A 23,706-nucleotide genomic window follows, 5' to 3' on the forward strand; every position below is an offset into this window, starting at 1 on the left:
TCTCATTAGGGATGAAAACTCCTTATTACAGCTATTTTTGTTAACATTCGCTTATATGTTATCACCAGGAAGTAGAAATGTAGGGTCACTTCTGTGAAAAGCAGGATATCACTCTAAACCAGGATATCCTTAAGGAAGCAGACAATTTTGTCAGCGTTCTAAAATATATGGATCAGCAGCTAGAGCATTGTTCTGCTAGCTAGAAGAAAAAACACTTAAGCAGACATTTTGTACAATTGCGTTGTATTTAGAAATAAGCTACAACTTTTATGATTGATTCCAAGTGGTCTACAAATCACAGTTGTTGTTCCCTTATACAGTGTTTAGCGCAATCATTCTAGCATAATTTGTACATCTGGCATTACTTATTACATACACATACACTCATACATACAATACTTAAAAAAATAAGTTATACTTTGAGCAACTACATCGTTTAAAAAGATACAAATACAGTAGTTAGTCTGAGATTTTTTCTTTAAAAAAAACACAATCAAAATAGAAGTTCTTACATACTTCATAGTAAGTTTGTCCAATTAGGGAAAACATGTGAGAACAAAGGAATCTGTAAGCAAAACAATCACATTAGGAAAGTTATGGCAGAATGCTCTGTAGTCACTCCACATGCATTCTGTTTCACAGAGAATAAGTGAACATTTTGCTCCAAGAGGAGTGTTAATGCTTAGTGTTAATAATAGAGGTCCAAACTGTTCTGCCTCAATAATCACAGACACTTGAGCTATGGAGCAACAAGGTGTGTTCCACTTGAGGCATCTTTGCCCAGAGACACAAGTACTGTAACGTGTGACATGTAAAGAAAAAGAGACAAATCTGGAATGACTCTCGGCTTTATGCATGCAGGCAAACTGCATTTGTAGGAAAAACTTCACAATTATCTTACCGGAGGAAAAGCTTCAGCTGTCAAACAAGATTGCCTGTTAAAAATGCAAGCTAATTTATGCCTCTGTGGACAGCTTGACAGTGAACAATGGCTGCTAATAAACACAAATTGCAATTTTGCATTCATTAGTCAAAGCAAAAGAATCTGCTGTTTTGGTTCATTTTAATCAATCACAAGAGGCACTAAAGGCAGTTTCCAGATGCCCCATTAGAGACCTGAAGCCTGCAGTGGAGGCTGTTCTATTGACAAAAAGCTTTCAATCCTTTATGCTGTAATTTTACAACATAATTGTAATTGTAATTTTATGTCTTTGTACATAATTGCCAATTAGACGTTACCCACTGATAAATGTGGAGCCGATAATAGTATTCCATTTTTCATACCACATTACAGTTTCCTTTTTTTTAAAAAATGAAAATAGGTTATGTGTTTTGGAAAATTTTTCTGAATGAGTAAGAATCAAGTCAGTAAATGTATTTGCCAAACGAGGCAGTGTTACTGTAATTTAAGAGCAATTCCTAATAATTTCAAAAAATAAAAAAAGGGGGGAGGGCAAAATTGAGAACTAGCTATCTTAATTTCTTTTGTTGTCACAGCTGTACATCAGGTTAGTAAAATAAAATGACAACAAGTCATTGGATATTTTTTTAAAAAAATGTTGAACACACAACATTCTAGTGGTTAGGATTATCCAGACTATTCAAGTTAGCAAAGCTATCTTTCTGGATAATAGGCAGAGTACCATGTTCCCCAACTTCTCCTCATTCTTACATCAAGAATTAAGATAGTGTCACCCTAAATCTTTTCATCCCTTGTAAAAATACAGGCAAGGTTCATAAAAGCAGTGGGTTTACCTTGGCTCAGGGAAATGTCTGAAAAATCAATAACCAATTAAATGCTACCTAAGCTATTTCAAAAGTCATGCCTCCTGAGGTCTGGTAATCAGGATATGTCCTATGGTTATTGATGCTAAGTTATTTGCCTCAGTAACCCCTCCCTCTCCCCCACTCTGGTTTCCATTATACTATTTTATGGAGCAATTGCTTAAAGCAAGTTGCAGATCAAAGCAAAGTAGCAACCAGCTATGAAAGGAAGAGTATGTACAGTGGAGTAAGGAACATTTGCATTTTTAACATCACTTCCACTAATGAAAGAAGTTTTTGAGGGGAGGGGGGCTTTCGCGTTTCCTTTCAGAGTTCATGCAGAAGTTCATGGCACTCAGATTTCCTTGTTTTCTTGCCTAAATGTTTATAAGTCTTCCATTAGAAACAAATGGAGAAGTAATAAGTCATGTTTTTAAATGACTTAGAACTTGGTATTTCAATAATGCACAGCAAAGCAGAGCTGTTTTGGAAGAATCAGAACTAAGGCGTATGATTTCCTTGCTTATTTTGAAAAGGGACAGAAGATGCAGGATGAGTTGGATACCTGACCCGTAGGAATAAATCTTAACCGCACAAATCCAAGGGCATTTTTTGTTTTCAAAAATTCTAAGCATCAATTAAACTCGGGATTCACTTAGTTTTTTCACCTGACTTTGTAACAGAATATAGGTTTAGTTCAAACTAGTTCAATCAGCAGTTTTGTGCACAAAGGAAGCAATCCGATATATAACTAGCTACTCGTCTAATATAGGAAAGTTAGCATAATGTTGGTATATTTTGCTTTTTAATTTTCCAGTCATGAACAAAATACATATTCCAACTACAAGTAGATTTGAAGAAAGGTACAGAAGGGAGCACACAAAAAGGACAGTAACTCTAACTGTATGCATTTGAAGCGATTTTAAAAGCCTCAGATTATTTCTGCACAAACTTTCCCAAAAATAGCTAGTGGAAAGCCCAAAGAAGACTAGCCCTTCAAGCTAATCTAGCAGAAACTAGGTTCACTGATACAAGGGAGTATCTGTAGCTCATGGCTGAACCATGGCTCTTGGTTCTTCTCTGAATTTGGTTGTTTTCTTGCAGACATTTCGTTACCAGGTAATATTATCAGCGCTAAGGCTTTGCTTTTTTATATATATTAGTGTCTTACCCTATTCTAAAGAGACAATAAAGCAGCCAAAAAAGAAACAGACTAAAACAGTTCCTCGCCAGCAATCAATACACAAATGAGCAGAGATTAACACTAGACCAACAATCAAGATGTAAACTTAGTACTAACTCAGTCAAACAAGCTAATAGTAAACAACAGCCAAATCAAGAAACCACAGACCATTCCCACTAACACTGACAGGGCAAGGAAACAAGTATGTTTTCTGCAAGAAAACAACCAAGCTCAGAGAGCACCAAGGATCCCATACTAGATGCACTGTCTACCTAGCAATATTTTAGTGACTTAATGGAACAAAATGTGAAAGTCGTTCATCCACACATGTAAGTAGCCTTGATACGTTGAATAAAACATTGTTTCTTTCCTTACGAAAGCATCTGCCAGCAGAATAAATTGCAATGAAGGTGCTGCATTTTCACTTCCATAGACTGTTAGCAAAAGTGTGGAGTCTAGAAACAAGATTAAAATCAAGAACATTTGCTATATAACAATACAAAAGGGGATAAAAAGAGATGGCCACAAAAAAGCACTGTAAAAATGTCACTGCTATTTTCTTTTACTGTGGCCACCAGCTTCCCCATAATTGGGTTTAAACCAGAAAGAAAAAAAAAAACAGTCCTGTGAGCATTCTCATTTGCACCTATAAACCAGGAAGGAATTCTCTAGCAAAAACGTTATAGTAGATGAAAACCCAGTGGATTTCATGACATCTCAGAATTTTTTCCCATATATTTTGCAAGAGATACTCAGGTTTCCCAGCAGCTCTGTGTTCTAAAATCATACTCTTAGTAGTTCCAGTTGAAGGATTTACTGTAAAGAAACCATTCTTTGTGAACCATGGCATAAACATGGCTTAATGTCAGGTAAGTCCTTTGCTCACTAAATACACTAGGAGATGAGATTTGTTGAAGCTCAGAGTTCAGTGGTGAGTAAACATTTCTGCCGTGTAGTATCTTCAGTAACAGGACTGTGAAGAAAAAAAAATATATACATACACTTAGGTGGATGATGAACAGAAAGCCTATCTGACTGATGTTGATTTAATGGTTAAACATGTTGTGATGTCAGCTAGCATTCCCAATGTAGATATATATTCCCTTTTTGGAAGGGAGCTATAGGTTTTAAGCAGGATCTTCCCGAAGGACGCTAACCTCAGCATGTTACCAAAGGAGATATTCACAACCCCTCTTTCTCCAGGTGGACATTTAAAAAAAAAAAAATGTAATGAGTTCTCTAGCAGGAGGGAAACAATAAAGAAAGATACATTCCAGCATTGGTGGGGTGGAAAAGAGAACAATGGATCCCCTCCAACCTTTGTGTAGGAGACAACCAAGGCAGGAGGCAAATGCTGGGGGTGTGGTCTGTGAGTAAGGGTTGGGATCCAACCTATTATCCTTCAGGCTCAGCCCTGCAGCTACACAAGGTCATCGAATATTCACATTATCTTTCAGAAACACTAATTTAAAGTATCTGATAAATAGAGTAAATACAGTTTAAAAGGTATTTATGAACAGAGAGATCTTTGTATCATATACCCAATGACATCCCACCTTTAAAAACATCTTAATGAAATTACTCACTGTAAATGGAACGTCAGATATAATAGCCTTACTTTCTTACATTGCTAAAGTTGAGTCACAGAGGACCAGAAAATTACTCGTGAAACTTGGTAGACTTAACAGACTGCTTGGGAATTGCAGCGTACTACAAGGTTCACAGCATCTAACGGAAGAACTGGATTAATAAGAATCCAGTAAGTATTGCTTTGTAGAAGTTATATAAGACATGCACAGAAATTATACAATAATGTAAAATTTGTACAATTCTTTCAGCATTCCATTGTTCCTCAAAGTGGTGTGCTCTTAATGTTGTAGACTTCCCATGATGACTAGCTGGCTAGAACAAGTGGAAGATAACAGGCAGGGGAAGGGAGGACTGTTTTAATTTCATGAAAAGAAAATCCTTACCTGGGTGTGATTTCACAGGGGTACAGTGGAGGTGATGAGTCAATAGCCAATGGGGCTTCAGTGTTTATTTTAGTTGTCTTAAGAGATAAAGCAACATCATTTCCCAGAGGCCCATTGGAAGTCAGTCCACTCTATAAAGCAAACCAAAACAAAGTCAGGTGATTTTAAGTACAGTTGTTTTGATACGAGTCAGAAATGTACATGTCTATCAAATGCAAATGTCACAGCAGAGAAGGATTAATACGTGAAATAAATGTTCAATTCATCCCTTGCCCTTGAATTCTTTCCTTCAGTCTACCCTTTCTCCTTCATAGCTTTTCCTTCCAATTCATGAGATACAATGGTTGGGACAACGACCAATTTGGATTGGGATAATAGTGGTCAAGATAAAATTTACAAAAACCATTAACAGACAGGACGTACCAGAAGAGGGTCTTCTGGGGGTGAAATATGGCCCCCAAAATGAGCAGCATCAAATGCTTTTAGCATCATTTTCAATTTTGAGAGATGGGTAAGGAAGAAGCAAAATGAGTTCTTGAACCTCAAAAGGACTTACCATACCCATTAAAAACCTCCCAAATCGGGGTGACACATGGTTATGCTTTTGGGATGCAGCCTTGGAAGTACAGTGCAAAGCCTGATGTGGCCCTTGAATTGGTTATCTTCAATCACTCTTCAAGGGAGAAGGTAGCCTGGAGAGAGGTCAGAATATACAGATCCTCCAAATAGTTCTGGATTAGTAAGGGAAATAATTTTCAATCATAACCACAAGGAAGGAACTTTGACTGGAGAATGGAGGGGGAAAGTCCTGCCTTTTTTCAGAAGAATTAAGGGCCCCTTCCAGGTGGCAGATGGTTTCTTTTCATAAAGCTGGAAATGTTTCCACCATGCAATAGAAATGGCAGACTTTTAGAAACTACCTAAATCAATACTAATTTGTACCACTTCTAACAACAGACACGGACGTACAAAAGAATATGAAAATTAATTGTTCATAAGGATTATTCAATAACTTACTGGCACTAACCACCGGGGCATAATTATTGGTGAAGACACCTAAAAGTAGAAGAAACATAAAAAAACCTCATAATATTGTAATACAATCCTATTAGCCAAGTATCATATCAACTAAATTGATCAGGAGACACCGGCTCAAAAAAGCTTTACTGAAAATAAAAAAAGAGTTAGGTAGAGACAATGGAAGTACTAATTATGTTTTCAAATTATACAATGAAACAGCTACATTTTAATTTTTACTCTTACCTGAGGCGTGACTTCTGTGAAGTCAATTAAATTCTTTGTCTGGGATGTCAACAAAATCTCCAGGCTCTCGGAGGAACTCTGCAAAATGGAATAGTTAGGTGACGCTCAATCACAGAGAAAGATCCCAAGTATTTTGTAAGGTTTCATTCACTTCTAAAAAAGCCACAAGGTTATGACTGATATTTATGAGTCCTGCCCAACAGCAATGTTTCTCTTTGCCATACACATTTTAGGCTCTGACATACATGGGTTAAAATTTCAGTCACAATATGAATTGAAGCAATGCATTCAGTAATTTATTTATTAGATTTATAACCCACTTTTAATCTGTACAATTAAAGACAGTAAATGAGTGGGTTCCTCTTTCTATGGTCCCTATTACAATAGGGACCCTGTGAGGTGGGTTGGGCTGAGAAAGAGTAACTTGAGGGCTTAAGGGAGGGTTAGAACTCATGGTGCCCCACTCTCCACTCCTTAATCGCTCTCGAGTCTTGTAAGATAGCATACACACTCTGATGGACTTAAATTAGATGTAAAAGTTTTCTGTGTTTTCTTTCCACAATTGTATAAAATAGCTGGCTTTAATCTTTGAAAAATGCCTTTAAAAACAGGATCTGCATTGCAATATGAATTCATACGAACGGCTTCCTCCTCCTATTGTGTTTCTCACCATTCAAAGCTGATTGTTCACAATTTTAATTAATATCTTTAATGTAACATTAGATTTTTATTGCCAGTTCCAGTCATTCTTCCCATAATCTAAAGCAGGGGTCTCCAACCTTGGCAACTTTTAAGACTTGTGGACTTCAACTCCCAGAGTTCCTCAGCCAGCAAAGCTGGCTGAGGAACTCTGGGAGTTAAAGTCCACAAGTCTTAAAGTTGCCAAGGTTGGAGACCCCTGCTCTAAAGGATCTATACATAACACCAAATTATGATTTAATGAAGGGGAGATCATATATTTATATTTGGGGATAATCTATATATTGGAAAAAGCAGATTGGGGACATGGAGGCCTTTTATTCTCTTCCCTACCCTTTTCCCTCCTCTTGACAGTGAAAATCCTTGCATGAAAAAGATCCCATTTGCCATTTTCATAATCCCTGCTAGTGTCTACATGCAAAATTGGGGGACCGGGACACACTTATAGAAATTGCACAACTCATTTTTTAATATTATACGCCAAATATTAATCTGTCCGATGAACCTATCCCAGGAACCAAGTTTTAAATTACTGCTCTGTTTAACACAAGCAATTTGCCTGGAACGTCTCATCTTGCGTTTCTAAAGACCCACGCTGCTCCCCACAAAGAAGAAACATACCTTTACAAGAACTTCCTCTTCTCCAGGAGCCAGATCAGTAGGATTCGCACAATCTTTGGAGTCAGGGGCAGTAGAATTCTCATTGAATTCGTTCCTGGAAGATGTAAACATGATACAGAGCATGTGCAAAGGAACTGCTGTCACTTGCAATTCCTGCCCGGAGGCAAAAGCAGCCTCTGAAATCAGTGCTAGTACCTCTTGACCTCAGGAGCTTCTCCCCAAATAATTTGCCTTCCTGTTAAGCCATATTGTGCCCCTGAGGTGCAGTATGGTGGTGGGGGAACTTGATTAATTTAGGGTTCCATTGGCACACCCTTGCCAGAATCTGTCATTCTGCCGATTTCTATGCTTTCGGTGACCAAGTAGAAGGAATAAACAATATGCAAAAAAAATAGCCAACTCGCTTCTGCCACAAGGAAGTCCAACAGTCTAACTACTAGTCTACTATATCAAAAATAAAGAGCAGATTCATATAACCTTGCTTAACCAATAAATATTTTTAAAATCATTCTGGAATTGCATCATTTCATTTCTATGTTAGAGCATATATTGATCCTTCTCCTGCCAACTATGAACATTCACTTAATCATTTCAGTAACTGGAAAACTAAGGTTCAGGAAGGGGTCTTTCTTTTGCCAATTCAACAAGAAGCAATATTCATTAGAGGGGCACATATCCTCTACTCATATTGAGAACAGAACTAAGCCAAATTTCTGGCTTTTTGGTTTCCCACAGAAAAGCAGAATCATAACCTGACTGGAAATTACCAGAATTAACTGAGTGAGCCCTTCAGAGTGCTCCATGGGCTGTTCTTTGATTATTTCATCCTAGATTTACATGCATTACCATTTTCCGGTGGGGATGCCCACCCACCCACAAGAGGACTTACAGAATGAAGGCGTTGGTGACTGGGATCACTTTTAGTCCCTCTAGTGGTTCCTGGCACACAGGGCTGAGGGTTCTCAGAGGGCTGTTTTTCTCTTTTCCTGATGGAAGAACGCTTCTAAATAATGCAGGGCCAAAAATGTTAACAATTGAGTTCGTTTCCATTGTTGCCAAGAACATTCTTTCAGCATTAAAAAAACAAAACAAAGCAGCTTGGAACTCTCTTAATGCAAACCATTTCCTGGAAATATTTTGTCATCGTGGATATCAGTATTGAGGCAAGAAAAAGGGAAGTTTTTTCCTAGGAAACCTGCAACTGGATAAGCACATTTACCTCATGGTTTTCTCTTTCTATCAGACCATCAACACAAGGAGGTGTGTGATGCGACACAGCTCTATAAGCAGTGCTTAGGAGTGCAGCCTGATGACACGAGAGATTTATATATTTTTTAGTTCTCTGTCTCTCCCCCACCCTCTCACAGACACATATAACCAACTTTAACCACATCTTTCTTAAAATACAAAAGGATGTAGGGATTTATAAGGGTAGTTCTTGGGTTACAAGAGCAATTGGGACTGGAATTTCTAATGCTTGGCAATGTAATCCTGGCTGTTCCAGTTGTAACCCCAGGACTACATGGATTGTTAAGCAGGAAGTGGCAGAAGTCCCAAGCAGGCTGCTAAGGTGGGTACTATGGACAGGTACTAGGAGAACTTAGGCCGGAGGGATGAGTGCCCAAGCAGGTGCAAGAAGCATAGATGGAGGCAGTGGAGTGCTGATCATAAATGTCAAATGGCCTGAATTTAAGGACCAGTCATAGGTCCACTATTTCAGCAATTTTGAACAGACACAAAGAATGAATGTAACCCAAGGACTACCTGTATGTCATATCTCTACATTCTGAGACTTTTCCCCCCAACTTCTGACAGAAAGATACCCAAGAAGGGGATGCAAGGCATGGGAATTTACCATCAGTGCTACCTTCTTAAACCACAGAGTAATGCGCCCCCAAATTTTTGTTCTCCGGGCTGGATATTCAATTTTCTAGAATTTTAGTCAAATAAGACACAAGGCCTCATTTTTAAGGACCAAGCAGAAACAGGACTAAATCACAACAATGCCAGTTGGGTTAATAATATCCCCCAAAATACATTATCCTGTAGGCATTTTAAAAACACTAACATCAGTTCTACAGAACTTTGTTATAAGTGGCTTCTTCCATTATTAAGTGGGAACAGGAACCTGCTTGCACCACAAAACAGAAATCTTCAGCACATTTCAAGCTCCATATCGATACCTTCCAGCTGTATCTTGAATATTGGTGTTCTTGTTGCCAGATATGCTTCCCTCCCTCACCACCTAAAAGAAATTACAACAATTACAACTCAGAAAAATTAATTTTATTGAGGATATAATCTAAAACCTATTTTTTTCTCCTGACAGGTCAAAGGCAAAACAGCCTAACATTACACAAGTGCCCTTCTCTGCCACTTCTTTTGGGCTCCTAAAACTGCATTATACCACTGCAGGGTATGGCATGCATTCAGGTTTTCTGCTTGCATTGTGTCTGGATGAAGAAACATTCCAGATAATAGAAGATTGATTATGATGCTTCCACTGTAACAGAGTTAGGTGATAGATGCTGAGATAAGGAACAGCTACCCTCTTCTTTTACTCTACAGATATTCTCAACATAGCAATAAGTTAACCCAGAAAAATTGGCTGAGCCCAGCCATTTCTTGCTTTTTTTTTTCCAGTATGGAATGGGACAACTCATTGCAGGACAACTCGCAGTGGGATAACTCAATGCGAGATATTATCAAAGAAATGTTGAAATAGAATCATTAAAGAAAGGATGCTAAAGGAGGGACAAAATGAAATGTGAATGACAAAAATCAGAATAATGTCAAAGGAGCAGTAGCAGATAACAGTGGCGGACTCTCTTCAGTAAGCCTTGGAATGTTTCAGAGACAAGACTGAATATCCAAGTGGCAATTTCTCTCTAGTGCAGGCTTCCTTCCTTAGATCTGGAGGATAAGATGTCCCTCTTCTATCTCCTATTTCTGAAGATTCAGCATAAACATTGCTATGACCTCACCCAACCGTTCTCTTCAGCAGTATTCTCAGATTTGCCTAAGCCCCCAGCAGTATAACACATCCCACTCCAATCTACTGAGAAGACACTATTCACATAGAACAGCTGAAGGGAGAGGTGTTGTGACCCAGGTTCCTGGACCCAGACTCCTGGACTCGGATGATTCAGAAAATGAGGGAGAAGACCTGGCAAGCCCTGCTTCTCTTGAGCCCTCTCCCTCCCTGGCACCCACTCAAAGGGAGGGGCCGGCAAGGCCTGATTCTCCCGGGCCTTCTTCTGATTTGGCAACGCCCCAAGAACAGTTTTGGAGGGACGCAAGATTACGAAGGCTTGATCGACGTGCGCAGCAGCGGAAGAGTTGGGACAAAGCCAAGTCATAATTGTCATGCAGTGACATCTGCAGAGACTATAAATAGGAGGCGGGACTTCCTGGTTTTTTGCCTCGGACAAAGCAATGAATTTGGCGCAAGCTAATTCATGGAGGGAAGAATATATTCGTGAGTAATTCTGGCCTTATCTATAATTTCCTCGTTATCTCCAGAAACTTGGCAGGCCCGTGGGTAGACGTGGCCAGGACATGTATCTATGTAAATAAAAGGAAAAAAGGAAGGCCTCTGACGGACTCTTTGCTGGGAGTATTGGGGAAGGAAACAGAACATTTTGTCCAAGACCTGACTAAAACATCTTCCACCAAAGATGGATCAGCAGCAGGTACAGCAGCAGTTAGAGCAGCTACAAGCGGCTAATCAACAGCTCCAGCAGCAAGTGGCTCACTTGGCAGGCCAACTTGCTGCCAGGAATGTGCCTGCAGCCCCCCATCCTCCCACCTCCTCCTCGCCGCAGTGCCCGATAACCGTGCGGGATAAGTTTTCTGGGCAGCCTGAGATGTTCCGGACCTTCTTGGGACAGTGCCAGCTCTACATGGCTATGAGGCCAGAGGATTTCCCAGACGACCGGGCTAAGGTGGCCTTCGTGATTAACCTTCTTTCCGGCTCGGCTGCTCGATGGGCCACGCCCTCTTGCTCCAGGACAGCCCCTGCTGGCGGACCAACAGCGTTTTGGCAGCACCTCGCACCATGTATGAGGACCCGTTCGAATGCTGACGGCAACCAGGCGCCTTAAGGAACTCCGTCAAGGGAAACGCCTGCAGGAGTACATCGCCGAATTTCGCCTTTTGTGCCAGGACTCTGACTGGAATGATGCAGCGCTGGTGGACGCGTTCAGGAGGGACTCTCAGAGGAATTGCAAGACGAGCTGGCCCGCGTGGAGGCGCCATGGACCTCGACAACTTGGTGCCCTTTGTCTCCGCCTCGATGCCCGCCTGCAACGGGCGACCGTCCCGTCGCACCCCGGGACCCTCCGTCGACATCTGCACCCCACTTCCTGCACCACCAGCACCCAGGGTCGCCCCACGCTTTGTAACCGCTGCGGAAGAGCCCATGGAGTTGGGAGCGCCAGACCTCGCCTAACAGCCCAGGAGCGGAACCGAGGCGCCAAGGGGATTGTGCCTGTACTGTGGGAGCCCGGCCACTTCGCCGCTTCTTGCCCCAGAAAGCGGCGGGCACGACGCCGTCCCCGAATCACAGCGTGACCAATCGAACGGAGCAGGCCCGACTGGGAAACCCTAGGTCGGGCACGTACTAAGCCCCACTGGACGTTGCGGAAGTAGACTCTGGGCCCCTCGGCATCTGATTCTGGACACACGGATATGGTTGGGGAACCAGTCGGACGGGCTCCAGGCGCATGCGCTGGTGGACTCAGGGCCACAACAAACTTTATGGACCAGGCCTTTGTGACCCAGTTTGCGGTCCCTGTGGTTCCGTGGACCCTCCGATGCGGGTAGAGACAATTGATGGGCGAGAACTGGTGTCCGCCCCATTAAATTCGCCACCCAGCCTTTGCGCCTGGCTATTGGGGACCATGAGGAGGCGATCCAGTTTTATGTCACGGCGGACCTTCATTTTCCTTGGTCCTTGGGTTGGCCTGGCTTGGACCCACGATCCTCAGGTGGCCTGGTCGCGAACGCCATCTCTTTCCCGAGTCTGCAGTGCGTCGATCACATCCGCCACACCTGTGCCGCCAGAACGCCCCACCGCTGCCATCACCTTGCCTCCTGAGCTGACGGACTTCGCCGGCGTGTTCAGCGAGAAGGAGGCGGACCGACTACCCCGCATCGGCCCCACGATTGCCCGTGGACCTTCTGCCCAACGCACCACTGCCTGTGGGACGCCTGTATTCCATGTCGGAGCCCGAGTTGGCCGCCTCAGGGACTTCCTGGACAAAAACCTGGCCCGAGGGTTCATCCGCCTTCAAAGTCCCTCTCGGCCCCGGTCCTCTTTGTGAAGAAGAAGACAGGGACTTGCGCCTATGCTGTGATTACCGCCGGCTAAACGCCATTACGGTGCGGAATCGCTACCCCCGCCGCCATCCCGAGCTACTGGAAAGGTTGCGGAGGCCACGATCTTCACCAAGCTCGATCTCCGGGGCCTACAACCTGGTGCGGATACGAGAAGGAGGCGAATGGAAGACGGCATTCGGCACCCGATACGGACACTACGAATACACTGTCATGCCATTTGGGTTGACCAATGCTCCCGCCGTTTTTCAGCACTTCATGAACGACGTGTTCCGAGACATGTTGGATCGGTTCGTGGTTATCTACCTCGACGACATCCTGATTTACTCCCGGTCCAGGAAAGCCACCTTCGACACGTCAGTCTGGTTCTGCAACGCTATGGAGCAACAACTCAATGCGAAGCTGGAGAAATGCGTCTTCTTCCGGACTTCCATAGAATTCCTCGGCATATCATCTCGCCCGAGGGCATAGCCATGGACCCATGTAAAGTAGAAGCTTTGTGTAGCTGGGAAGCCCTCGTCGGGTGAAGGATGTTCAGCGCCTACTGGGCTTCGCCAACTACTACCGGACCTTCATCCCGGCTTCGCCACACTGACAGCTCCACTTACCCAGCTCCTCAGGAAGAAGGTTGCATTCCGTGGGGTCCCCGCAGCAAGAAGCATTCACAGCCCTCAAGAAAGCCTTCACACGGAACCCGCCCTGAGGCATCCCGACCCGCCCGCCTTTTGTGGTGGAAACGGACGCCCAATGTGGCTCTGGGAGCGGTGCTGCTACAGGCTCCGGCGAATGGCGGCACACTTTTTCCCTGCGCTTACTACTCCCGGAAACTCAACCCTTCCGAGCGCAACTACACTATCTGGGAAAAGAGTTGCTGGCTATCAAGGCTGCATTCGAGGCTTGGCGACACCATCTGGAGGGCCCGACATCAGGTGGAGGTCCGAACGGACCATCGGAATCTCGAGCACCTCACCACAGCTCGGAAGTTGAACCAGCGGCAGATCCGTGGTCGTTGTTTTGCCCGGTTCAACTTCCGCGTGACCTACATTCCCAGCGGTCACAACCGGAGGGCGGATGCCCTGTCCCGCAAGCCAGAGTACCTCTGCGCCAAGGACCCCCTTCCTCCACGGACAGTGCTGCCGGCAGAAGCCTTGGCCGCAGCACGGGAGCCAGTGGACTTGCGGGCCCAGGTGCGAGAGGCGCAGCGCCAGGACGCCTGGTCGCAGCAAAGGAGAGCGGAGGTGGGCCCCGCGTCTCCTTGGACCTTGGAGGAGGACTTACTCAAGTTTTGGGGGCGATTATATGTGCCCTCAGGACCACTCCGAGCCCTCGTCATGACCCAGTGCCACGACAATCCTGCAGCAGGACATTTTGGGTTCTTCAAGACCCTCCACCTGGTGACACGGACCTTTTGGTGGCCCCAAGTGCGGCATGATATACATGCCTACGTGACATCCTGCGTACCGTGCCGGCAAGCCAAGACCGCCACGGGGGCCCTCGGGCTCCTCCAGCCCTTGCCGACACCCGACAGACCCTGGGGCGATCTCTATGGATTTCCTGACAGACCTGCCGCCGTCCTCTGGGTTCACCACGGTGCTGGTGGTGGTGGACATGCTCACCAAGATGGCACACTTCATCCCATGCCGCGGACTGCCCACAGCCGCAAAACGCCCGTCTCTTTCTGCAGCACATCTTCCACCTCCATGGTCTACCGGACAGGGTGGTTTCGGACCGGAGTTCAGTTCACAGCCCGCTTCTGGAAGAGCCTGATGGCGCGTTGGAGGTGCAGGTATGTCTGTCGTCATCGCACCATCCGGAGACCGGCGGGGTACAGAGAAGGTCATCGGTATACTGGAACAGTATCTCCGTTGCTTCATCAACCAGCAACAGGACAACTGGGCCGACTACCTGTCTCTGGCGGAGTTTGCTTTTAACAACTCTCAGCACACCTCTACTCAGATGACCCGTTCTTTGCCAATGTGGGGTACCATCCGCGGCTCTTCCTCTGGCACCACCGACTCTCCTGTTCCCGAACGCAGACCTTCCTGACGGAATTGCATGCGGTCCAACAGTTGGTACGTCAGCAGCTGAATCGGGCAAAGGAGGACTACAAACGGTCCGCTGACCGCTCCCGACGGGCAACGCCCGCTGGCAGTTGGAGACCGGTGTGGCTCTCCACCAAACACCTCCCGTCCGACCGCCGGTAAAGAAGTTGGACCACCGATTCATCGGCCCGTTCCTGTCGAGGCAGTCATCAACCCGGTAGCCTACCGACTGACCCTGCCACGATCCATGCGGATCCACCCGTTTTCACCGGTCCCTTCTGGTTCCTGAGGCCACACCGAGTCCCCTTCGGTGCCCAACAGCACCCGTCACTGTTGCCGAGGACGGGTCGGAGGAATCTGAAGTCCACAGCGTCGAGACTCTCGCTGGCTAAAGGGTCGTTTCCAATATTTGATCGCGTGGAAGGGATACGGGACTGATTTCTCCTGGGTAGATGCCTCCGGCGTTCATGCCCCTGACCTGGTGCAGGCCTTCCATGAGCAGAACCCAGCCCGACCGCATCCCGATCGTCAGCCCGGGGAAGGGCCCTGCGGTGAGGATAGTGTTGTGACCCAGGTTCCTGGACCCAGACTCCTGGACTCGGATGATTCAGAAAATGAGGGAGAAGACCTGGCAAGCCCTGCTTCTCTTGAGCCCTCTCCCTCCCTGGCACCCACTCAAAGGGAGAGGCCGGCAAGGACTGATTCTCCCGGCCTTCTTCTGATTTGGCAACGCCCAAGAACAGTTTTGGAGGGACGCAAGATTACGAAGGCTTGATCGACGGCGCAGCAGCGGAAGAGTTGGGACAAAGCCAAGTCATAATTGTCATGCAGTGACATCTGCAGAGACTATAAATAGGAGGCGGGACTTCCTGGTTTTTTGTCTCGGACAAAGCAATGAATTTGGCGCAAGCTAATTCATGGAGGGAAGAATATATTCGTGAGTAATTCTGGCCTTATCTATAATTTCCTCGTTATCTCCAGAAACTTGGCAGGCCCGTGGGTAGACGTGGCCAGGACATGTATCTATGTAAATAAAAGGGGGAAAAAAAGGAAGGCCTCTGACGGACTCTTTGCTGGGAGTATTGGGGGAAGGGAAACAGAACAAGAGGGCTTCTATCAACACATCTGTAGGTGATAGAAGATTACAGGCTTTGCATAGATGCTTAAATTATCTTAAGCAAATTAGAGACTAATGATAAACAAAGTATCAATACTGACTCAAAGTATTACAGAAAATTAAAGTTGGTATTTTATATTAAAAAAAGATCACTACAGAAGCAAAATTCTTACTTTGTGCCCTGCCTCCACCTGGGCCTTCAAAATATTACTTTTAATATCCGGAGGCAACCGCATAGAGGTGTTCACAGGGCTCTCAATTACATTGTTCAGGCATTTATCTGTCAATTTCACAACTTCCTCCTAGAAATAAACAAAACTACAATCATAAACAGCACTCCTCATTAGGTGAAGTCAGCAAGAACAGCGCATACAAAGAACTAATACAGCTTCTACAACCAGCATATAATAAATGTATTTTATATGCTTTGGACCAGGATTCTGCCTTATTATGAGTTTCCGTGTGAAATATAGGATGATCAGCACTAAAACTATTCCAGAACAGAAACTATACTAAGGAGATAAAACCAAACCACTGTGTGCATTAATAGACTAAAATATCTATGTCTGTCTCTTTCCTCAGTAACTAAAGAATTTTGGTATCTAATCTTATAGGTAATATCTCAGTTTTAATGAAGATAAAAACTTCCTATAAAATAAGGAACATTTTCTTTCTATTCTTATTTAGCACAAAAATGCTGAAACCCTGGAAAGCAAATATTTCTTCACTTTTGAAATGTGTGTGTGTGTGTGTACACACACACACACACACAAACAAACTGGACAATTACTGTGGCTCAGAAACTTACACGCAGGTGGAACATACTCAAAAGGCTTACAAAACAGGGCTAATTTATAGGACTTACCTGCTATGCAGTTCTACAAAGAAAGTATTTGGATTTTCTGAATTTTTGCATATATTTCACAGTCCATATTATCAGAATTTCATTTTATTTATTTACTCGATTTGTGTAGCTGTAGGCCTTAGTGAAAAAGACAGCCTGAGTGAATAAACAACATCTGAATTGAGTGTTTGTTTATGTTTACAAAGTCATTCAACCTGTGATGTGCCATTGTGAACAACCCTGCAATTAACTTCTGCCAAATCTGTTCTGTAAATTACCAATCACTGCCTCACCTCAGGAATTATGGCCCATTATTGCATGGTCAACAACTTCTACTTACTAACATTTGAGGATTTTATAGCATCAACTGCTCATTAGGAACCTTTTACAATATTTCTATGGGATTTATGTCTAGACTTTGAGTTGGCTAATCCACACTGTTAAATATATTCGGCATCCATTCTCTTACAGATTTTTTTGTATGCTTGGAAGCACATTCTTAGTGTACGGCCAGTTTAAGTTTCAGTTACAGCACAAAATAGCTTGATATTTTCCTGTGGAATTCCAATTCAAAGCATAATTTATGTTTCCTTCCTAAATCAATAAAACATTTCCAAAAGATGACACTGCCATCTCCACGCCCAAGTACCAGTATAAGGTTCTTTATTGTGAAATGTGTGTTTGGGTTGTACCAGGCACAGTAACATCTACACTGGATCAGAAGCTCCACTGTCCATAGAATGTTCCTCCTGGAATACAAAATGACATCCCTACTTGGGATGCACATCAGTTTTCTTCTTCTTAATGAGCAATGGCTTCTATCTTGCTACTTTCTCAGAAACTGATTTTTATCTAGTATCTTAGTTATATTGAGAGAGATCTGCAGATCGTTCTGATTTTTTTTTTTGTAATTTCCTGAATAATTTTTACTTTTGAGTGATTTTGATGGATTAAGTACTCCTTGGAAGTTTCACTATTATAAATCTTATCATTGCAAGAATATAATTTTGCTCGTGGACTGTTAGAGCCCCGTAGCTTTAGAAATCATTTTGTAACTTTTTCTAATTGATATCAATGATTTTTAGTGGAGGTCTCCATAATTTTATTTGGAAAGGGGGGATGACATGCCATAAAACTGTGTGGTAAAAATCTCGCTGTGATGATGAGTGCCAGCATTGTGAAATTTATGTTGAACAGTGTTGGCCCATATCAGCTGATTGTTTTATGAAATGTTTACACAACTCACCTCAGTTATCACTTTCACTGAACTGACTGAACTAGGGAGAGGCAACTATTTTTTTTTCATATTGGCAGCTTGCTAATAGATAACTCAAATGAAGCCCTAAATCTGAAGAACCCACATGAAGTTCTGATGATACCCAGCCAAAACAATATGCAAAAATTTTGAAAATTCAAAAGAGGCAAATACTGTTTTCTAGAGCTGTGTGTCAGGCAGGATTGATTAAATCAACTTTCAGCATATTGATGTATACTATAGAAAGCTATTTTCCAAGCTTTCCATTCAGTATTCATATGTAAAATATAATTCAGTCTATATTATATTGCTGAAATTAATTTCTATATACATTTTCTTTGCCCTGGAAAAAAAATACAGAATTAAGATTTTTAATTATTCTCCATCTGTACCCTCCTCAACAACACTGAGTAAGATTTTCCCTTCAAATCAGTTTTCATCACTACTTAAGCAAAGATAGAATAGAATAGAATAGAATAGAATAGAATAGAATAGAATAGATTTTTTTTTTATTGGCCAAGTGTGATTGGACACACAAGGAATTTGTCTTGGTGCATATGCTCTCAGTGTACATAAAAAAAAGATCATCAAGAATTACAACACTTAATGATATTCATAGGGTACAAATAAGCAATCAGGAAACAACCAATATCAATATAAATTGTAAGGATACATGCAACAAAGTTACAGTCATACAGTCATAAATGGGAGGAGATGGGTGATATGAATGATGAAAAGATTAATTGTAATGCAGACTTAATAACTAGTTTGACAGTGTTGAGGAAATTATTTGTTTAGCAGAGAGATGGCATTTGGGGAAAAAACTGTTCTTGTGTCTAGTCGTTCTAGTTGGGTAAAGTTGGGTAGAAAGTTTTGCTCCCATTACTTATTTATTCTGTTTAGTTTTCAAAAATTATTCTTCTGCTTTATAATCAAACGAATGAATACTTGTTAATATATGGATTCCTGATTCAGTCCTTGGAGCACGTATTTAATGTCTTATGTATTTAATGTCTTACGAAGCCTTTTCCTTTAGAGATTGCCATAATTTAATAGGGCTAACTCAGCAAAGTGAACGTCTCATCTGACAATAAATATTTACTTGTCGCAAATGACAGGAAGCAGTATTTTTCTTAGGTAATTATTTTTTTTTCCTAAGGAGAAAAGCACATGTCAGGTCAGATCTCCCTCCTGAAAACTGCCTAGTGTTTATTTTAGCCAAGGGCATTAATCCTACTTTAGCTGACTGTGTCACAGTGCTTAAGCGCAGGTCCAAGGATGCCTTGAAATGCATCCAGAGAAAGTGTATCATGCAGTTGCCTGACCTCACCTTCCCGGAGTTTTCATTATTGTACTTACAGACAGGATGATTGCCAAGATAAGCTCAGATTCTTTAACTTAATTACTGTATATTAGAATATTGTGTTTTAGGAATACACCGAGAAGTAGAATTTTAATCTTTTCTGTTGAAAGCTTTTAGAAATGAACTAAACTTCTGACATGAAAGAAAAAACTGCCTTTGACTCTGTTGTGGTGGTCCCAAAATATTTTTTTTTTAATGTGCTTCTCCAACTTTCTGCATGTCAACATAGCTTAAGCTTGTTCTTTCAAGCACATTTTTTCCACCTACTGCTCATTACAGAATGTCCTTTAGAAGAGATGCAGCTATAGATAAAGAATATTACATCTTCCTAAACACATGGAAAATATAGTGAAGTCAAGCTTTTTATCGTTCCCTGCATTCCAGAAGCAAAAGAGATTGGAATGCCTGTCTAATTAAAAATTAATTGCTCCCTTCTGTGCCAGCATGCCCTTCATGAGCTTGGCACTGCCACTCTTGCAGACTTTCAAATTACCAAACATGGGTCGCTAAGATGTAAAACATAGCAGTTTTTATCTTGCATGAACAAAAACATTATGGGGGGAAAAAAGCAAATATAATAAAAACCCTGGCCCCATATTTCTGTGAAGAGAAAGTATGCAATACCTGCTTGCTGACATTGATGTTTATGTTGGACTGGGAAACCAATACGGGAGTGAACTCGGTTTCCAGATGCTTTAGTTTCAGGGATGGTTCATCAACTAGAAGAGAGGAAGAAAGAAAAACTGGATATACAGGACCCAGGATTGACATAAAGCTCTACAAATTTTTGGCATTTCATTCCTTGACATTGCTTTCACAGTAAAAATAGATTTCTCTTATCTATAACTGCTGTTTTTTTCTTAGGCTCGCTATACAATCACAGTTAAGAGGTACATGTAGCTACATTATCCGAAAAGCTTTGCAAAGTTTAATAGTTTTACATATCTGGTAGGTTGGAAGAGATAATTCCAAGGAAAACTTGAGAGTTTTGGAAGTTTTCAATCATTACAGGAACAATATGTTGCTACTTACAGGACCACAAGAAGAATAGTAACTCATGACAAAATAGGTTTTAGGCAAATAAGTTCCTTGGCTAATGCCTGCACTTGCCTGAACATAGGAATGTGCAAGCTGGTAGCTGCGGAGCACTTATGGAATTTACTGTTAAATGCTGCTAAAACAAAACAATCCCATGCAATGGGGGTGGGGGGAGGGAATAAGAAATTGTAGCAATTGTTATTTGAACAAAGAAATTGTTAGAAGAGAAGGAGATTGCTTGCCACTGCATTTTTTTTTGAATATCTGGAATCAATAATGGTCAGTAGAAACCATTAGTTATGTTGAAAATGCTTATTTCAGAGTGTAAGAACATATCAGAGACATAGTTGTAAGCCACTCAGCCTACCAATAAAGCGATCCAATCCAAGTGTCTCACTACCTACGGTGCCTTACCAACAAGACTTATATTCTCGCAGGGGGGTTCCTTTGTACCATCTGCCCCTTCCAACGTTTCAACTAATCCCTCGGCAGGAGGAAAACCAGCAGCACTGTCAGTACAAGTGTCCAACGTTTCCTTGCTATCAAGCAAATCAGCAGTCAGAGGGACGCTGCATAGGCTGGGAAAAGGAAATAAGACTTTTAGAAATTCAAATAGGTCTGTATGTTATACACCTTTAAATTGATATTACTTATACTCCTATTAAATATTTTTTTTAAAATGATGGCAATGTATATGAAAGGTTTTTAGCATTTAAATGATGTTTCCTTTTTCTCTCTCTCAAGTAAGTAGCCATACAGCTGAAGCTGTTCATATTTTTAACTATTTCTAATTGCACTTGCACTGGTGGCTCAGACAGTCTAGGACAGTCTGTTATTAACACAGCTGCTTGCAATTACTGCAAGTTCAAGTCCCACCAGGCCCAAGGTTGACTCAGCCTTCCATCCTTTATAAGGTAGGTAAAATGAGGACCCAGATTGTGGGGGGCAATAAAAAGTTGACTTTGTATATAATATACAAATGGATGAAGACTATTGCTTAACACAATGTAAGCCGCCCTGAATCTTCGGAGAAGGGCGGGATATAAATGCAAAAAAAAAAAAAAAATTGCTAACAACTAATATAGGTAATAAACATAAAAAAAAAGAATTCAAATTTGAGATAGTCCAAGCTTGAACAGCTACTCTACCTAATCCTTCCAGAATGGTCTCGCTCTTGTTCTGAGCAAAAAGTAGTCCATTTTTAGCTCAAGGTAACATTTTGAGCTCAGATACTTACAGGATATTCAGAATTATGTCAACATACTTCCACTAAAGGCAAGCTTGAAACACTTTGAATTCAAAACATTTTGCATACCCCTACTATTAAATGAATATGAAGACAAAAGAAAATCAGAATTATTTTCATGACTCCATTGCTACCTTGTAGAACAGCATGACAATTGCTCACAAAATACTGAGTGCCACAACTCATATAGTTGCTTCTGCAATAAAATTTGAATGACAGACACACATTTTTGTGCATGGGTATATTTGTAGCCCCAGCACAAACAATTGGAATTTGTTTTTCATACTTTACATATGTAATCAGAACAGAAAGCAAAATATGATAAATTATGCCACCACCAGAGGTTAACATCTGTTAGTCCAGTGACAACTTTAAGATGTGTGGACTTCAACTCCCAGTATTCCCCAGCCAGCATAATCTAAAGGTTGAAAACTACACTATAATTTTTTGGGGGAAATTTGCTTGATCTAGTTCCAATACATGCAGCAGTCATTATCTTGTGTTGCTGAGCAATCCAAGGAGGGAAAGAAAATTGTAATGGCTGCCTCTTCTTTTATAATAGAATGGAATTAAGTTATGTTTTTATGCAGCATATACAGTTTGCAGGTGAAGGGCTGTAGAAATCTCTCTAAAATCACAATGGCTTCATTCCTTCATTTTTAAACACAGTAAAGGATTACTACAGATTGGGATCACATCCTGGTTAACCAAAGAGTATCCAGAATTAGTTTCAGGGTCAATTAATTTCACCCAGTATTGGCATACAAACTTACAAGAGAGGATTCATATAAATTTAAATTTCTCTTTTGCCTGTTTGTGTGCAAAAACTCAGAATAGTCCTACAGAACTGGATGGCTGTAGCTGCTTCATCTCTTTGGATTTTTTTTTTCAGTCAGCACATATGTAGGAGGAGGGGTTGGAATGGGTAGAAAGACAATGTGGAAAATGATGCCACTTCTAACAAGTCCTTGATGGTACCAGTCCTGATAAGATCACTATGATTTTTAAATTATTTCTTTCAACCTTTACCAATCCCCTCTATCCAAAGCATTTGCAACCAGTTGATGAGTCCATTGGAGAGCTACAAAAGTATATGGCACTTTCGATCTCTTCTAAAGCCTCAAATGGAAATATGGGGTCTGTGGAGGATTAAAAAGATCAAAAGGACTTCACTTCTCTTATTAATCTTCAGGATTTTGAACAGGTGCAAATAATTCTAAAATCAGAGAAATAGCATCGCATTTCTCCAAATCTCTTTGCAGTGTAGAAGCAGAACACGAAGCCACTCATTACTGACAAAAAACAGAGATGACTTATGCTGGTCTGATAGAAAAAATATCCCAGATAGTCGTGGTTTGCATAAGATGTTTAATTCCTTTGGGTGATTAATACAAATGATACCATTTTACTCCTCTTACCACTGAGAATTTTAACCAGGGTCTAAGGTGAGATCATGAACCTGAAAAACAACGTTTCAGATTCTGATTAATGGTAATAGTAGCTACTCTGCATTCAATTGAAATACTCAGCTTAGATCATAAGATTCATGGTATTTGTGTAAAAAGCTGGTGTACCTAGCTGAATTAGCATCTTGTATGGTTTGGCATGCTATATTAGACAGTAACATCACTGGAGCCAAAACGGGCAAAAATTTTGTGCTGCTCAGATTAATGAAGTTGGAAATTAAATAAAGAAAGTGGAAGAGAGAAACTGCAAGAATTACACACACACACCAGACAGAATGCATGAAAAATCTAGATTTGATTGCAGCTGGATTATGAGGCAGCTATAAATACTATGAAGGTTTCATGTACACTTAAAAACTCAGGAAAGACAGACAAACACTGTTGTGTTGTTATTTTTGAAAATAATAGTTCTAGCAATAATCTGGTCTGATTTTGGATTTAAGTAGCAAAGTAGCTGGGTTCACACTAAGCCATAACAGTGTTTGATTAAAATAT

General features: G+C 41.8%; 1 protein-coding gene across 4 annotated transcripts in view; it reads right to left on the reverse strand.

The window, feature by feature from the left end:
* Window positions 1–226: 226 nt before the first annotated feature.
* EPB41L5 (erythrocyte membrane protein band 4.1 like 5) overlaps window positions 227–23,706 on the reverse strand; it is a 78,347-nt gene continuing 54,867 nt past the window's right edge. For 3 of the 4 annotated variants that reach the window (XM_058195559.1, XM_058195577.1, XM_058195579.1), the window contains 10 exons: window positions 20,914–21,077; window positions 20,086–20,180; window positions 16,173–16,301; window positions 9,687–9,748; window positions 8,393–8,506; window positions 7,504–7,597; window positions 6,184–6,261; window positions 5,938–5,976; window positions 4,921–5,051; window positions 227–3,920 (listed from right to left, as the gene is read on the reverse strand). In XM_058195559.1, the coding sequence (XP_058051542.1) occupies window positions 3,866–3,920; window positions 4,921–5,051; window positions 5,938–5,976; window positions 6,184–6,261; window positions 7,504–7,597; window positions 8,393–8,506; window positions 9,687–9,748; window positions 16,173–16,301; window positions 20,086–20,180; window positions 20,914–21,077 (961 nt within the window). In that variant the 3' untranslated portion in view covers window positions 227–3,865. The remainder of the gene's footprint in view (window positions 3,921–4,920; window positions 5,052–5,937; window positions 5,977–6,183; window positions 6,262–7,503; window positions 7,598–8,392; window positions 8,507–9,686; window positions 9,749–16,172; window positions 16,302–20,085; window positions 20,181–20,913; window positions 21,078–23,706) is intronic. The other variant, XM_058195568.1, reaches the window with a different exon arrangement.

Source organism: Ahaetulla prasina, chromosome 1 (assembly GCF_028640845.1).
Source record: "Ahaetulla prasina isolate Xishuangbanna chromosome 1, ASM2864084v1, whole genome shotgun sequence".
NCBI lineage: Eukaryota > Metazoa > Chordata > Lepidosauria > Squamata > Colubridae > Ahaetulla > Ahaetulla prasina.